The sequence below is a fragment of the Syngnathus floridae genome, chromosome 19, assembly GCF_059516105.1.
Source record: "Syngnathus floridae isolate MCC-2025c chromosome 19, RoL_Sflo_1.0, whole genome shotgun sequence".
NCBI lineage: Eukaryota > Metazoa > Chordata > Actinopteri > Syngnathiformes > Syngnathidae > Syngnathus > Syngnathus floridae.
The window spans coordinates 5,419,128-5,435,502 of NC_142431.1; the positions used below are offsets into that span (position 1 = coordinate 5,419,128).

Sequence of the window (16,375 nt, forward strand, 5' to 3'; positions counted from 1 at the left end):
CCATACATGACACGTAACGAAATAAATCCCTTTACAATATTAATGAACACGTCTTGTGAACAAGCACTGTAGACAAGTTAAGAAGCTAATGCTAACGCAAGAGTTAGCGAGAAGCTAACGAATGTATTTAACACATTACAGTATTCCCCAAGAATAAAACAGCACCTTTGATACAATTCATCTGATACAATTACTCAAAATACATCCACAAGAAGTCAAAACAAAGCGCTAAAATCAGAAAGACTGATGCTAATGCTATGACAACGAGGGCATCATAGACACGCAATAATATCGAAGTGAAATACAGTTTGTTACTTTTGTGTCATCGCAAGCTTACCGCTTAACTATGTCGGTCGTTTCCATAGACTGAAGGAACTGAACCCTCAATGAAATGGAAAATCATTTTGTTTGGACAGCAAAAGTCTCTCCGAGTAATAAAGATGGCGGATTTGTGTAATTGGCTGCACCCATTACCTTATTGGTAGTGCTGCCCCAAAGACTGACGTACTAGATATAAACATCTTACTTTCTCATAAACAACAAAACCTTTGCAGTCAAATTAAAGTCTGGTGAAACCTTAGTGTATAACAATACATCATTTTTCCATTTCAGTTTATTGTTTTATTAAATCAGTTACAATACACTTAACATTTCAAAAGTTGGATTTGGATCAAAGCAGAGGTTGTAGCCATAATACCTTACAAGTGCAGAGTGTGGAAATAAATGTTAACACGATAACTTCAAAAGTTGCAAGTCAAAAGGTAGCGCTAATTATATCTATCAAAATCAATAATCTATTGTGTGTGTGGAGGCAGGTAAGTGTTTACTATCACAGCAGCAGACCTGATTATTTCAACAAGTTTGTCAGTGTGTGACATGTTTGGATGATATACACTAGATGGACAAAAATATTTGAAAATATCTAAATAATCCAGGCAACATTCTTCACCAAACAGTATATAAAACAAAACAGAATTTTCGTCTAATTTTAACTGGTGCGGATTATAGTCAGCAAATTACAGTACTTTTTGGGATCACTTTGGAAATTGTTCTTTTTGTTTTGTTCCAGCATGACGAGAATGAGTTCACTTACAGATTTACCACATTTGTCCAAATAAGGATTACACCCCTCAAATTCTCAAGCAGATGTCACCTACGATTTTAAAATAAAACCATGCAACTGTTTTAATAGAAATAACTGGGAAACATACATTAATATATTTACAACAGGAACCACAACACATTGCTTTAGAGTCACAATAACAAGCAAAAGAGACTTGGCTGCAATTTGGAGATGGAACACACAAAAAATTAAAAGCAGAAATAAAATCCTATTTACTAAACAGCTTAATCACACCTACTTTTTATGGGCTTTGCAGTAACAGAACACAAGCTAAGCTGAGAACGGCTAATATGTGCAAGCGATGGGGACAATGAGTGTGTTTCACTCAAAGTCTCTGTTGACCAGGACTAGTGGGGCCACCAGCGTCCACACATAGAGAGCGATGCAGATCCAGCTAGAGGAGATCTTCACCCACACAGAGGGCCATTTGCTCGTCATGGCCTCGTAGTTGGAGTCAGGGCTGCAGGGAGAACACAATATACTGTAGAGTGAAATCGGTCTGAATTGGGTTTTGCAATATTCCAATTCCAATAATCTTTTACTTGGTTTTCATTAGCTACAATAACCTTGATCTGAATCTGTTTCTGTGAGTTTGTGAGTCCTAGCCATTCCAGCTACTTACCTGTACCAATTAGTGAGAGTCATCATGATGTAGAGTGAAGCCAGGAACAGCATGAAATGGAAGAAGGAATAAGAATAGGTGACTCCGTCCTTCTCATTGTCCACAGCCCGGTTGGCGCCATCGCCCTCCTCAAAGTTGTCAGCCTGAGGTCCGTCTTCGATCAGAGCTGACTCATCACTCGTGAGAGTCAGTTTGTTCACCTGGGCGTTGGATGAGTTACGGATACTGCAGGACGAAAGAGAGACGAGGACAGTCTACACAAAGAGACGAGGGGTGTGTCCATTTTAAGAGCTGAACTGCTTGCTCCCTCACCTGGAGTATAGGACACACATGAGGAAGAGGATCAATCCCACAAGGCCCTGGGCGTCCCACCACTGGACTGCATGGTCCTCACTTGCAGGGGTGGTGGTGTTCAACCCAATGATACCCAGAAGGCTCGGGTTGCACTTTCTATCTGTGAAACCAGAATTGGACATTGGTTTGAAAAATAGAGAAAACATGACTGATACTTGCTGATATTTGTTTAATTACATTTTAAAAGTTACATTCATTGTAACAGCCCTGATAGTTATCATACAAATTATGTTCCAGCTCTTACCAGGCTCGTTGGTCATTGCAGACCAGGTCAAGTACATAGTGTACAGAGTCACCAGAGAAGATTGCAGCAGGCCAGAGCGGGGTTGGGACTCCTTCAGTCACACACACAAAACAAACATTAGCAAAAAAAAAAGTAATTTTTATCATGTATCTGTATATCCTGTCAAAATGTGTGTGTGTGTGTGGTGAGGGGGGGTTGCTACCTGGATCTGAGGCAGGACGGAAATAACAGACACCCCAAGGCAGAGCAACATGTTGATGCTGACGAAGACCTTGTTCTCAGTGCATCCATCAGAGTGGGTGTAATAGATGTAGAAAAGGATAACGGCCACCAGGGACAACACGTAGTTGAGAGCAGTGGCAGACAGCAGGGCTGCAAATATAAGCAAAGAGCTTGATTGGTTTTTCTTTGTTTGTTTTTTTAGTCTTAATTATGTCACAACTATGAAATGTTAAATTAAGTATTTCTATTTGTTTGAGGTCCATACCTGCATACCAGCAGCGTGAATTACCCTCCTCCATCTTCTCCACCCAGGATTCATTCCAGGAATGGGCAAAGTCAATGAGCAAAACCAACTGGATGAGGATAAAGCAGAATGCACCCGCCATTCCGATGTAGAACCACACTGCAGGAAAAAAAAAAAGTTCGGATGAGGTTACTACAATCATTCCTGCAAGACTAGTTTCCCAGAACTTGTCATACAAATTTTCCAGATTTTGGAGCCAGACTAAGATGTACTATCCGGTCAGAGATAAATTTACTCAAAACTGTGGATAGAGCATAAACAGGTAAAATTACCGGTCGTAAAGGAACCCTCTGCGATAAAGAAAGCTCCAACGGTGATGGCAGCAGCTGCTGCAAACTTGAAGAACCAAAACCTGCAAAACAAATTTACAGAATTCCTCCAAATGTTCAAGATACTATTATACACAATAGAAATGTTGTTCTAATAAACTTGGTTTCCCCAATGCATTTCAATGGGCATCAATTAAAACACAGACTTTTGCTACATGCTTATTTTTCTCTGTCTGGTCTTACCCATTATGCAGTGCAGCTCGGGGGTCTTTGCTGCTCTTGACTTTGATCATTAGCAGAGAAAAGAGAAGGAAAAACATGGCCATGCCGAAACAAACGCGGTACACAGCCTTGTAGCCAACCAGCACGTCACAGTTCACATGACCCTTCATGCCGGGGATGGACGAACCCGTTCCTCCCTCACAAAATCCTGGAATCTAAAAGAAAGCATGAACAATCATTACATCGTATCGTGAATCGCATTGTCATTACAACTGCAATTTATAATCGTGTCAGTATTTTCTGCTGCTTGAAGGATCAATTTTAACGGTTTATCACGTTTTTTTTTTCTAGAAAAACACGCATTACCTTCTTCAAATGCTCCTCCATGCCAGGCATCAGCATGATGCAAGCAATTCCCACTCCCAGCAGAAGGAAGAAGGCGTATATGAGGCGAGTCACCGTTGAGTTATTTCCACTAGGACAACAGCGACACAGCAGACAGGGGGCGCTGCCGCACAGACACGGGATCTGGAGAAAATAGGTTATTAAATGAGAAATTATGAAAGATAATATTACGTCACGATACGGCTATAAATCGCTTGTCATGATGGCGAGTAGGCCTCTATATAGTCTAATGCCAGGCCGTTAATAAAATGTTGCAGACTTGTTTACATGGCCGCTGTGTCGCAATGGCTAACTTCGTATCAGCTTGCTTTGTTGACATCATTGCCGATGCGTGTTTACCGTTTACAACACACGACAAAATTAACAAATTCAGACAATTAAAACAGACCGCTTGTTATGTACGAACACAAACACTACAGGCCCCCGGTTGTCGTTACATTAATCGTTAGTTTCGGTTTTGTATTTCATGAACAGAAGACTCGACTAAAAACATCTTGTCTTACAATATAATTTCAACTTTACATTCGATATGGAACCAAAGTCAGCCCATTGTAAGCAATAACGACCTGCGTCACTGTAAAAATCACACGGCCTTTGCTTTTGTTACTGCACAGTCATGGCACCAAATGGGAACTGGAAATAAACTACGAATAAATACTGACACGCAAATTTATGTTATTTAAATGTATCATTTAACAATGTGTTACGTACCCAGCTCGCCATGGAGCACAAGCCCAGAACGGCTCCCATGATGGTCGATGTTTACTCTTTTCAACTCGGATTCGGAATGGCCGCGAGTCCCTAAATAGAAGATGGATGATTTTAACGTACGGTCGTTACTCTTCTTCACTGCTTTGTGTCGTTTCACGAGTATGTACATATATGGTACTGCCCCCTACAGGACCACAATAGCACTCTTTAGAGTTGGAGTGACGTTACCTCCTTGTGGTCAGACGTTTTTTTTTCACCATGGATGCGTTTTTAAATACACTATGAATTAATATAGTAAACAAATAAATGTATTTAAATCTATTTAGATTTTTTTATTTGAACATATGTATGACCATGCTTATGTGTTAAATTGTGTGTTTACATTCAGTGTTCAATCGGCATCGAAACCTCCATTGTAAATAAACAAAAAAAACGTATTTACTGTACGGTACAAAGTTTTATTTCCATTTCCGTCTGTAAATACTTAAGACCTCAAGCAATGGATAATGACCATGTAGTTCTGTTGGAGCAGATGGCTTCTCTGTAAAATGTACAAAATAATTAAACCAAACACATACAGAAACAGAAACACCGTTGAGCCACACTCATTAAGCAGGAAGAGTATGATTTTCAAAGAACAAAAAAGAAAGATAACAATACTGTTACAACTATGTACATAATAATTTACATTCACCACTGTAGAGGCTAAGTCTTTAGTTAATAACATTCAGTCTCTTCCAGGTACACGTTCAGTTGTGTACGATGATTTGTCAAAGGGATCTGAAGCTTCCTCTCCTTTAGTATGGCCCATAGAAGAACACCAATGTGATCATCCAGTTTTACCCGCTCAAAACTGTGGGCCAAAACATATGTACGTTTGCGTCCCACATATCCAACCAGTACTCTCCAACAGTCAACAATATTTTAGAAGAGTATCTTTACTCCCCTAAATTACACGTAAAGTAGGTTCCTCCCCTGACTCAGGGCTCAAGCTGGTGTATGCTACAGTTGGCTCTAAAACCCGATGACTGGACTGGAGGGGGTCTGTAGGACGATTGTTGCCTGTGTTCCTAAACTGCTTGTAGACTCGAGGGTCTTGAACCACATAGGTGGATGCAGACGAATAAACCACCAGGCCCAAAATAATCAAGAAGAATGACATCAAATAGAGACAAGAAAACTGCAACACACAAGAAAAACATCGTTTTAGAAAAATAACCTTATTATAAATATGTATTTTGAACATGGCTATCTACTGAGGTTGAGGTACCGTATTTTCCGCACTATAAGGTGCACCTAAAAACCACTACAGCAGGCGTGTCCAAAAATATGGATTTATATATGGACAAAGTTTTAAAATGGGCCATTCATTGAAGGTGCGCTTTATAATCCGGTGCGCCTTGTAGTGTGGAAAATACGGTAATCAGAAAATGGTCACCCTAAGAATTTTAATACAAGAAAATGTTACCATTTTTACCTTGTAATGAAAGAGGAAGAGGCCACACAAGAGACTGTACAGGTCAGCTGTGAGCAGAGAGAGATTTATCGAGGTGGCACTCGTCCTCTTCATTACCACTGGCATGAAGCTGTACAGGATGAACATGAAGGCACTGAAGCCCACATAGAGAAGACCTGTGACACAAACAGCGATTTGTTGCACATGACATTTACTTGCAGAAATTTGAAACTCCAATGTAGGTAAATATACAAAACTTGCCAATCTGCCAGTCCCAGGGAACCTTCAGCAGCTCCTTGTGTTCCATAATGGCCCTGCAACTCAACAGACGAACTTCTGAGGACTGATGTCATACATATATTATGTGCATCAGAATTTGTGGAGCAGAATTTCTGCGTCCTCATTTCATCTTCAGAAATGAAATGCGTACCGTATTTTCCGCACTATAAGGCGCACCGGATTATAAGGCGCACCTTCAATGAATGGCTCATTTTAAAACTTTGTCCATATATAAGGTGCACCGGATTATAAAGCGGATAGAATAAATAACTCAATGTTGCTCAAATGTTAATGCAATCACAATATAGTAACAATCGAAATAGTGAAAACAATAACAATATACCAATAACGTTGCTCAAACGTTAATATCACACAACACACAAAATAAACACGTAAAGCTTACTTAAATAAATTAGTCCTCATCCACGAATCCACCTTGGTCCATACTATATAAAGCGCACCGGATTATAATGCGCACTGTCAGCTTTTGAGATAACTGGAGGTTTTTAGGTGCGCCTTATAGTGCGGAAAATACGGTACATATGATTGGAATAATTTTCAGATTTACGTTTTAAACACAGATTTATTTATTACTCACAGTTGGATGCCGCTGAAAAATGACCCAAAGAGACCCATCATGCCCAGGAACTCCACACGGCTCAGGTTCTTCACTATGTACTCCTCACAGACGTTGGAGATCCCATACAAAGTTGCTCCACCCAAAACTAGCATATCACCAAACAACTTTTGTTCCCCTAAACAATAGAGTATGAAGAAAAGACATGAAAACTTATTTTATCCTTATGGAAAAACATAATAACTGACAAAGTCAAACAAAAGTGTCCACTGTGTTTGTGAGTGCGCTCACCGAAGCCCTTCTGCCGGCCAAGTAGGACGTCAGCTCCAACCATGCACCCAATACCCAGAAGACACAATAATGTGCCTACAATGTGGACGGCCTTGTATCTCACCAATAGAAAGAACCACGAAAGCAGTAGGACCACTGGGAGGACAAAGCAGTCTATCAGCTGAGAGGAGGAGAAAGAACAAAAATGAGATATAGCATTGCTAAAATAATAAATCAAAGATTTTGCACTATATTGTATCTCGATCTGGATGGGTGTAATAAACTTCATTAGGACCACATAATACAGCTAAAGTGTTTCCCCCCCTTAACGGCTACTTAAAAACCTCTTCAAGAAACACTGCACTTCTTATCACACAGTTATAAATCACATTGTCACCAAATGGATGCTCCTCCAAAGACAATGAGAACATTATTGAATTTTTCTACTTGGAAATCTGAGTCAGTAAGGTCAGCAAATGCCACATCAATATGATTCCTACAGTCAGCAAATACAAATACCTGTACACTGGACAGAGTGGTGTATTGGTAAGCTTTGAGTATCAGGTAGTTGGCCTCGATGTCAATCAAACCTAAAATCATGTACTTCCACCAACGCTGTTTCAAAATGGCCAGCAAGTTACCTTCACCTGGTGAGACGGAGACATACACACACGCATACACAAAGATGTGGAAGCTGTTTTCATTTATTTTCCAATACTGGGACAAGGGTCTGCATGTTCTGTGCGTACCTTGCCTAACTGCCAATGTGGTGGTGTAGACCAGAAACAACAAGATGTAGTTGAGAAAGCCCTGGAACACTGGTGTGTTGGCATGGAAGTCATCAGCCAGGTACTTGCTCGTCAGACCAATGGCACAAATTAACAAGGACAGGACCTGACCCAAGGCCAATGTCACAAATAGATCTCTGCAAGAAACAGGAGACAAATTGATAATGCAGATCATAAATTTGTATTACCGCACCAGCTAAAATTAGGGCAAAATCTCAATTTGTTTAGATATAAACTGCACCGGACTATAAGCCGCAGGTATTTTAATGATTCATTATTATTTGTAAGAGAATAACCACAAAGAGGATTGTAAGGAAAAATATTATTCTTTGCCTTTTATTAACAATGTTTATTGACAGAGATGAAGGAGCTCTGCAAACATACAAAAATCTCAGCAACGACGATAATTAATTTAATATGTACTGAACACTAGCAACACACAACTAATTATAAATATAATGGGACCACTTACAGAGGTAAAGTTGGCAATGCGGTATGAGCTCCACGTAGACATGACCCGGAAGAAAAATACTGAAAAGGGTGACGCAACAGGGTATCATCAAAAATAGCCCAGCGCCCTCTAGTGGCTGGAAGAAACCTCTACAGTAGATGCAACAGCTCTATTTCCTTTGAGCCAAACCGACTATGCATTTTTTGTCCCCCATAATTAGGGTTTGTGGAGTTCACTGGGGGCCCAGTGTCTTGTCAGTATGGACAATTTAGAGTCCCGTCCATAATTTAGGAATGTGGCTGTAAGATAGAGTATGATAATAACTTATGTAAGAATGTAGAAAAAATATATAAGAACTTGAACTTGGAAGGATGCCTTGTGATTAAATTAGGTTACTGTTTTGCTCTAAGCACAGAATGTATAAGAATAATATAATCTCTGCACAGTCTAGATAAATTTATGTGTATTCCAAGTCACTTATTCTAAGACTTTTCACCTTAGGTATAAATAATAATTCATGTTAGGAGGTTTCGGTTTTTGTCTCCAATGAAATGGCTTGACACACACACTCAATGCCACGGGCCTGTTATGCTGATCTGAAACTTGCAGCCTGTCCAACCGCCTGAAGACAGACAAGATCGTCCAGGGACAAAAGAGCAGATGGTAAGAAAGTGGAGGGGAGTTGTGTTGCGTGTAGTCGTGCACGCGTGGGTTCACGAGGATGCTGAGGTTGTGTTCAGAAACAAGTTTGCATGTCATGAAATGAATCAGACAGTGGCTGTTTTTTTAAACAATCAAAAAGGTGCAGGTTGACGACCCGAACAAAACATGTGCAAACCTGTGCGTGAAATATATTTGAACATCTGCACGCGCGTGACGTGTACGCAACGTGTTTTAGTTAACATCTGTTGCACAAGCTGAACCTTTTTTGCAGGAAAACGACATGACAGGTGAATTTACAGGTTGAAACAAAAGGAGCGTCCGCAGTGATAAGCCGTCACTGTCAACGTGAAGTGGATGTGAAAGGATGCTAGCGCGGGCACGCCATACCTGCTCAAGACCTTCCTGATCCGCTGATACACGCTCGGTGCCGGGGTCCCCGTGCCCCTGGGAAGGCTCTCCACAGTGGACACGACGGAAATCATCGTTGCGAGAGGAGCGATCAGCGCATTACCGCTTCGTGGAGGATGGAAGAAGACGGGCAGTGGCCTCAAGAAGAAAGGAGGAGGAAAAAGAGCCTCCTATGCTCTGAGTTGGAGGTTGAAGAGCTCAGACGATGTCCAGGTGGACCACACCGGCTTCTAGGTTTCTAAGTGCCTCCTTTGAAACCGCAAAACGAGAGCCAGGACCTATGTGGACAGTAGAAGAAATTTGCCACTAGGGGTGCCCTTGTACTAGGTAGCGCCTGGAAGAGAGCTGTAACCGCCCCTGTCAAAAAAAAAAGAATGCAATACCGTATTTATTGTTTAATGTTATTGAGCATTTCTGACTGGTGCTATGCATATTTTTAAATCACAGAATACTCACCGAATATTCACATTAGATTTTTTTAAAATATTGGTATTTATATTGTCAGCATCTTCTGTAGGATTTGTTTTTAGGATTTACAAAGTCATTAAAAAAAAAACATTTCAATGGGCAACCATTATACTCAGATTTTCACTATTTACACATATTTTGTCCATAGTTAAAATTATATTTTTGTTATATGGCTGAAGTGTCGTGGGTCAAGCAAAAGCACACAAGCAATAAAAAAAAACAGTGCATTTCTTTATTTCAGAGGTCTGGTCAGTCAAGGTGAAGCCTTAAGTAAAAATTGCTTGAACCATACTTTAACACAATGACTTAGAGCATGAACACACAGAGCCACATGAACGTCTTAAATTTACACAATGAATCACTCTATCCCATAGCACCACTTCCTCTCATGTTTTGAATAATTTCCCTCTAAAATGAAGCTAGATTTCAACGGCGTGGCACAAAGCCTGGTTTCATATTCTGTTTCTGCAAAATGAAGTCCTCAGTGACAAACAGCAGCTGGAGATTGAATTCCAGCAGTGAGAGAGACACAGAGGACAGACAGTCTTCTCATCATGTTATGTGTCACAGAGGGCTATTTTCTCTTGGCTCAAAGAACATGCTGCAGAGGCCCTGGAATTTCAGTTTATTGTAGTAGCTGGTGGCAGGAAGTGAGCAATCGACTCTGACTCCTGGCTTTGTTCACTGTCGCAGCAATCCAGGAGAATCCCAGAATGTGGGACAGAGGGGGTTCAAGTCATGACGAAGGCATGAGAGGTCACAGTCTTACTCAAGCCTCCTTGTCTTGAAAGTGTGAACCCCTGAACTTGTCTTTTGTGATGAATTTGAGACCGGCCTGTACGTCACTGGCCCATGCGCTGCTGACATTCACCATAACGTTGTAGGACATCCCGTAAGTCCTCATAAGAGATGTTTCTGTGCGACGGCAGGGAGCTGAAAAAGGCGGATACTTAGAATCCAAGAAAATATATGCAGAAACAAGTATTTGCAATACAATATGGAATTACTGTGGATTCTATTTAAATACTAGAAACATGTCCATCAATTGGCTTTACATACAAATTAAGTTAATATATCATAATAAATATATGATGGATGCATCGTTTGATGAAAATAAATAAAATAAAAATGTGTCTTACATGAATTCAGTGAGTCTGATGTGCCAGGGCAGGAAGCCCAAAGTGCTGTTGACAGGACCAAACTTCACCACCAACTCTGGATCAGGAATATTCTTTGACTCTGGGAAATCAACATAGGGGGCTTGTCATACTTTATGTTGGGTTATGCTATTCATAAAATCAAAATCTAATGATAAGAAGTCTCAATTCCAATGAAACCGACACGCTGTGTATATCATAAATAAAAACAGTGCTTTGCAAATCATTATTCTGTATTAAATTGTATACAATACCAAGAATAATGTTCAAATAGATGAATGTTAATGGGTTTTTTTTCTCCAAAATTCTCTCATTTTGAATTTGACTTAGTTTTCATGGAAAACACAAAATTGTCTAGGTGACCCCAACGATAGTGTATGTATGATTTTTTTTTCGGGGGGCAACACAAGCGTATGTTGAATATTAAATATACATGACACTAGTTATACGATATGAAGCAGTTTATGAAAAGGGATTCCTTTAAGGTTATAAATAATAAAAGTTTACCTCTGAGCAGTGCGTCTAGCATAGAGACGGTGATATCTTTAGAGCTCCTCTCTTTGTTTTCCACAGAACGACAGAGTTGCTGTGCGGCTTGAACAATACTCTGCTTCCCATCTTCTGGTGCCAACACCTTCACTGTGGGCTTGCATGAAAGCACTGAAAACACACACAAACATTTTCCACTTGAAGGGATGACCACAACTTATTGTCAAGTGGAGTGCCAATTGATGTGATTGTCTTTTACCAAAGGTTATTCAGGGCACAAAAAAGCATGCAGACTGAATAAAGCTTCTGATACCTTCTTTGACCTCGCATTTTCATTGATTTAACTTTCCCCCAGAATATGTGGGGTAATAAAAGATTGTGTACACCATTGCGTAATGCAGTGTGTCACCATCAAGGGACTGGAGCAGGGACTTACCATTATTATGTTGTTTGTCGGTGCAATCGCTCAGGAACTCCACATTGTATTTGGAGCCCTCTGTTCCGAGGAGATGCTGTTGTTGTGTCAAAATCACCTCGAGTAGACGGTAGTTATTCTTCCTGAATATACCTGGCAAAAAAAAAAAAAAAAAAAACAAGAGTGTCAATATTTGATTGTGATTTTTTTACTTCAAGCAAGGCTACAAATCTCAGAACCTGAAAGAACCTTCCGTAATAGACCGTCTGTCAACATTTATGGTATTTAATCAAGAGGTTGATAATTTTATAATGACTTATTTTGAATTAACTACAAAGACATTTAAGTTCATGTTCTGTCATCTATTTTAAGAGATGTTTTACGTTTTTGCCATTGTATCTTTTCAGTACTGGTATCCGTCCACGTGAATTAAGAATGGTAAATTTTTGTTTGTGTCAAGTTTATTACAACATTTGGTGAGAAGAAATGCTTAAGAGGGAGTTTAGTGTCAACAACTGGTCAGCCACACATCACATAAGTAGCTCTTTAGGATACATTTACATAATAGTACACATTAAGTGTAAGTTGTTTACCGTGGTTATCATAGATGCTGACATAGGATATACCAACAGCCATACACCACACAACTACGTTGGCAATGTCCGTGTAGCTGGGCTCCTCTTCAGCTACTAACAGGCCGATGTGGCTCGGCAACTTCTCCAAAGACCTGCCGTCGGTCAGCCACCGGTGCCGGCTATTAGAAGTGCAGTTTCCGTTACCAGCAGTCCCATTAGCGTCGGGGTTATGATTTAACTTCCTCCGATGGTCCTGGAAGCCAGCCATGGCCATTGGAAGTAGCAATGTGGCCATCGCCCGCTCCCACAACAGCCCCTTCCAGTTCCGAAGCCGCACTCGGAACCAGGACACGAGTGCTCTGTTGCTGTGAAGAAGGAACAGCAAGAGCCGCCAGAATAGGCTGTACAACAGCGCCATTAATATCCTTTACTAATTCTAAAATTGTTAAGGATATTATAAGTGCGGTACAAGTCTATTTTGTCTACGTAAATTACTGGCTGACAAATCACTGCCGATGTCACCCCCCTGCCGCCATCTTGCTTTCTCGCTGTCAACCTCTGACCTCTGAACCCTCAGCGTGTTACACGTAATCCGCGGATTGGTTGAGACGCGCATGACGTCATTTTAAAAAAGGGGGCGTGTTTTCGGCACAAATTCAGTTTTCTGACCGCCGATTTTATTCGTCTCGTATCAATCAAGGAAATACAATATGAAACGAAGAAGACCAGTGACGCACTCAACGTAGTGTTATTTGCTTTAACCGGTTAAACATTAGAATGGGTTGAAAAAAAAAACTGTATTCCAAAAATATAATAATGGCGTCAAGAGCATTAAAGCGAGCCGGAATTTCTCCTGAGTTATGCGAACAACTTAAACGACATAAAATAGAAAACTGTCGGGTACGTTTCATTTGACTGTATTTGACCCATTCTCTTTGTATGCGCTTTCTTTGTAGTAATAGTAATAGTAGTAGTAATAGTAGTAGTAGCATGATGTGCATTAATGAAAACATACGTGTCTCACTCAGCATGTCATTGTTCCACAGGATCTTTTGACACACACTGCTTTTGAAGTGATGTATGCTGCAGGATTGAGTTACCAGAAAACTTTGGAGTTGTTGGAGACCGTGAGCAAGGTCATTGCTCCCCCACTCACCACGGTGAGTGCAAAAGCATACCCTAGAAGCCCCAGTTTATGTTAGTTACCAATAAGAGAGTGTTTTGGCACTCACACTCTTGGGCATTGATACAATTGCACTCACAAATCAACAGACTTTCTCCAAATATGAGGGGATGTCATTATTAATCTCAGTTTAAGGCAAATGGACTATGCATGAGGAGCTATCGTGTATGGAATTATCACACAATTCATAATCCCTAATGATATCGATGGTTACAAACTCCACTCATGGTAACAGTGAAATCAAAGCAGATTGAGAAAAACAAAATTATTTTTTTCTGACAGGTCTGGGAGATTTGGAAACGTCGTTCCGATTCTTGCTTCTCGACTTCAATACCTCTTCTGGACAAAGTGCTTCGAGGAGGTCTTCCATGTGGAACCATTACAGAGGTGCACCAAAGAAATAAACAGTATAAACAAATAGGAGTAAATTGAAAAAAAAAAAGATTGGATGATTATATTGTAGATGCTGATTACGATACTCTTTGCAGGTAACAGGACCGTCTGGCTGTGGGAAAACTCAATTTTGTTTGATGCTGAGCGTTGTGGCTACTCTGCCTAAAGAACTGGGTGGCTTGGACCGCAGTGTAATCTACATCGACACAGAGTCTGCGTTCTCTGCTGAAAGGTTACATATTGAGTCAGAGTATGAGTTAGCATGACAACTTATCTAGTGATCAAATTTACTGTGGGTGGTCTAAGGCTGGTGGAGATTGCACAGAATAAATTCCCAGACTACTTCAGCTCTAAGGAGAAAGTCCTGCAGATGGCAGGTAGGGTCCACATCTTCAGGGAGATGACCTGCCAGGATGTCCTCTGCAGGTACGTCATACCAGAGTGACTTTTATTTTGAGAAGTGAAACCATTCTCAATGTTGTTATTCATGTCAGTAGATTTAAAAAAAAAAAAATCACAACTAGTTTATTTATTACTATCTAATCTATTATTCTCATAATTCCCCCAACAGGAAATTCAATTTACAATGCTGTATATTTTGTGTTGCACAAAACACGGAGATTTACAGAATATCACATTCTAAACGCATCTATTTTAATTGCCAGACTGGAGAGATTGGAGGAGATCATCATCTCAACCAGAGCGGGCCTGATAATCCTCGATTCAGTCGCTTCAGTGGTTAGAAAGGAATTTGACACAACGTTACCTGGCAACCTGGTGCACCGTAGCAACCTGCTTGGAAAAGAAGCTTCCACCCTCAAATATTTGGCCCATCAATTCAACATACCCGTAAGTACTACACATTGTTCTGCAATGTTAACGGGGTGGTTTTTTTTCTTTATTTTCAAACAATGCATGTCAGTGATCCATCACGTTTTTTATCAGTCTCTGCAAATGTAATACCTTATAATAAACACTAGATGTCAGTAGTGTTTCGCAGTAGCATTAGTCCTAAATGCAATACAATTACGTAATTTTCTGAGTTGGTACTCAAAGAAAATAAGTAAATATTCATATCGCCCAACAGCTGCTGTTCTGAGAATGAGCTACAAAGCTTTTTATGAATAAATCAATAAAGATCCATTTATGGAAAGCTGTGATGAATGCTGTGATGAATTAAATCATATTCAACAATATGACATATTTGATCACTTTTAATAGATTTTGGAATTTGTTTTCTTTCCCCAGGTAGTCCTAACTAACCAGATCACAACTCACATAGGGCATCAAGGTGAGTCTGAGCAGGAACAGCAGGAACGTTTTTTAAAGTCTTTTCTTTCTTGTTTGTCAGGAGGACATTTATTTATTTATAAACCTAACCAATTTACCAACATAACTCACTTTCACACTAAATAAACTAATTCAAGAGGCAATGTGTATTTATTTGTCTTTTTCAGGTTCTGGTTCAGCTACTGAGGGGGATTCAGGCTTTGTGACTGCAGCTTTGGGAAACACATGGAGTCACATTGTCAACACGCGTTTTATCATTCAATATCTTGATGGATTTAAGAGACAGGTGGGATTTCAAATTATAATCCTATACCTTTTCTAATTAATTTTTGATTCTATGAGACCGTATTTCCATACAGTTATTGGTCGCCAAGTCACCTGTGGCTCCCTTTGCTGTGCTGAATTACACAATCGGGAAGGAAGGAATCTGTATCAATGGTGAGTTGTTTTTTTTCTGTGCTTGACAGCGTTTTCGATTGCTGAGATTTGTTCTCTGTGTTTTAGGAAATGATGAGACATTTTATGAAGGCACTGATCCCAGCCTCCAGGCTATCAGAGTGAGAACTGCGATCAACTTCGATACAATCTGAGTAGATGCTCCAAGTCTAGTAAAAGTTATGACCACAGTTATAATGCAATAGAAAAACAAACAATGCAAAACTGTCGTCTGGTTGTTCCACTCGCCAATCACTGATATAAAAAAAAAAAAAAAAGTCCTATGGAAATAAGTTGAGGATGAAGGAAGGATTGACTGGTTATGGTCAGGACAAAACAACTCATGGTGCTCAGATCATTAACAGGCTTCGACAGGCTGTTACTATGGTGCCCATTCCCATGACTTCAGTTCCCATGGTGGGGGGGGGGAGCCTTCAGGGTTTGTCAATTAGGTAACAATGGTGTCATTTGTGACCCTTCTTGTTTGTCTGGCTGCATATTTTTTTTGACCATTTGGAGTCACATACACTTCTCATTCAAGGGTGTTGTGTAGCTCATTCAAATAAAATATAAATTAAAACTTGGTGTGCCTAATATTATGA

At 40.1% G+C, this 16,375-nt stretch overlaps 4 protein-coding genes across 4 annotated transcripts; 1 reads left to right on the top strand and 3 right to left on the bottom strand.

Annotated features, from left to right (window-relative positions):
- Positions 1-595: 595 nt before the first annotated feature.
- On the bottom strand, positions 596-4,628 carry serinc1 (serine incorporator 1). The gene is made up of 10 exons (XM_088362699.1): positions 4,477-4,628; positions 3,727-3,888; positions 3,382-3,575; positions 3,142-3,221; positions 2,831-2,968; positions 2,546-2,715; positions 2,344-2,434; positions 2,058-2,199; positions 1,746-1,970; positions 596-1,583 (listed from the first exon to the last, which is right to left on the bottom strand). Exons 1-10 carry the CDS (start codon positions 4,513-4,515, stop codon positions 1,445-1,447), a joined length of 1,380 nt encoding a protein of 459 aa, XP_088218825.1. The 5' UTR covers positions 4,516-4,628; the 3' UTR covers positions 596-1,444.
- A 254-nt stretch (positions 4,629-4,882) lies between these two features.
- Positions 4,883-9,678, bottom strand: slc35f1 (solute carrier family 35 member F1). Its single transcript, XM_088361709.1, has 8 exons — positions 9,348-9,678; positions 7,808-7,983; positions 7,578-7,705; positions 7,080-7,239; positions 6,810-6,966; positions 6,194-6,246; positions 5,954-6,108; positions 4,883-5,656 (listed from the first exon to the last, which is right to left on the bottom strand). Exons 1-8 carry the CDS (start codon positions 9,440-9,442, stop codon positions 5,423-5,425), a joined length of 1,158 nt encoding a protein of 385 aa, XP_088217835.1. The 5' UTR covers positions 9,443-9,678; the 3' UTR covers positions 4,883-5,422.
- Positions 9,679-10,046: 368 nt separating this feature from the next.
- Positions 10,047-13,044, bottom strand: nus1 (NUS1 dehydrodolichyl diphosphate synthase subunit). The gene is made up of 5 exons (XM_088361711.1): positions 12,491-13,044; positions 11,919-12,050; positions 11,501-11,653; positions 10,976-11,075; positions 10,047-10,769 (listed from the first exon to the last, which is right to left on the bottom strand). Exons 1-5 carry the CDS (start codon positions 12,888-12,890, stop codon positions 10,679-10,681), a joined length of 876 nt encoding a protein of 291 aa, XP_088217837.1. The 5' UTR covers positions 12,891-13,044; the 3' UTR covers positions 10,047-10,678.
- A 56-nt stretch (positions 13,045-13,100) lies between these two features.
- rad51b (RAD51 paralog B) lies at positions 13,101-16,353 on the top strand. The gene is made up of 10 exons (XM_088361710.1): positions 13,101-13,372; positions 13,519-13,632; positions 13,938-14,042; positions 14,144-14,280; positions 14,355-14,474; positions 14,714-14,897; positions 15,297-15,339; positions 15,506-15,624; positions 15,698-15,776; positions 15,843-16,353. Exons 1-10 carry the CDS (start codon positions 13,289-13,291, stop codon positions 15,926-15,928), a joined length of 1,071 nt encoding a protein of 356 aa, XP_088217836.1. The 5' UTR covers positions 13,101-13,288; the 3' UTR covers positions 15,929-16,353.
- The last annotated feature ends 22 nt before the right edge of the window (positions 16,354-16,375 follow it).

Bases quoted from the DNA above. Each gene is read 5' to 3' on its own strand.
- nus1 (XM_088361711.1), bottom strand. From the start codon at position 12,890: ATGGCGCTGTTGTACAGCCTATTCTGGCGGCTCTTGCTGTTCCTTCTT. The intron at 12,051-12,490 runs GTAAACAACTTA...TTTTTTTGCCAG, and splicing joins CAGCATCTATGATAACCACG to GTATATTCAGGAAGAATAAC. The intron at 11,654-11,918 runs GTAAGTCCCTGC...GTGTGTTTTCAG, and splicing joins CGACAAACAACATAATAATG to TGCTTTCATGCAAGCCCACA.
- serinc1 (XM_088362699.1), bottom strand. From the start codon at position 4,515: ATGGGAGCCGTTCTGGGCTTGTGCTCCATGGCGAGCTGG. The intron at 3,576-3,726 runs GTAATGCGTGTT...GCTTTCTTTTAG, and splicing joins TGGAGGAGCATTTGAAGAAG to ATTCCAGGATTTTGTGAGGG. The intron at 1,971-2,057 runs GTGAGGGAGCAA...TTCGTCCTGCAG, and splicing joins ATGTGTGTCCTATACTCCAG to TATCCGTAACTCATCCAACG.
- slc35f1 (XM_088361709.1), bottom strand. From the start codon at position 9,442: ATGATTTCCGTCGTGTCCACTGTGGAGAGCCTTCCCAGGGGCACGGGG. The intron at 6,247-6,809 runs GTGAGTAATAAA...GTTGAGTTGCAG, and splicing joins TTTTTCAGCGGCATCCAACT to GGCCATTATGGAACACAAGG. The intron at 6,109-6,193 runs GCAAGTTTTGTA...TTTGTGTCACAG, and splicing joins TCCCTGGGACTGGCAGATTG to GTCTTCTCTATGTGGGCTTC.
- rad51b (XM_088361710.1), top strand. From the start codon at position 13,289: ATGGCGTCAAGAGCATTAAAGCGAGCCGGAATTTCTCCTGAGTTATGC. The intron at 14,281-14,354 runs GTTACATATTGA...GGGTGGTCTAAG, and splicing joins TCTGCGTTCTCTGCTGAAAG to GCTGGTGGAGATTGCACAGA. The intron at 14,475-14,713 runs GTACGTCATACC...TTTAATTGCCAG, and splicing joins TGCCAGGATGTCCTCTGCAG to ACTGGAGAGATTGGAGGAGA.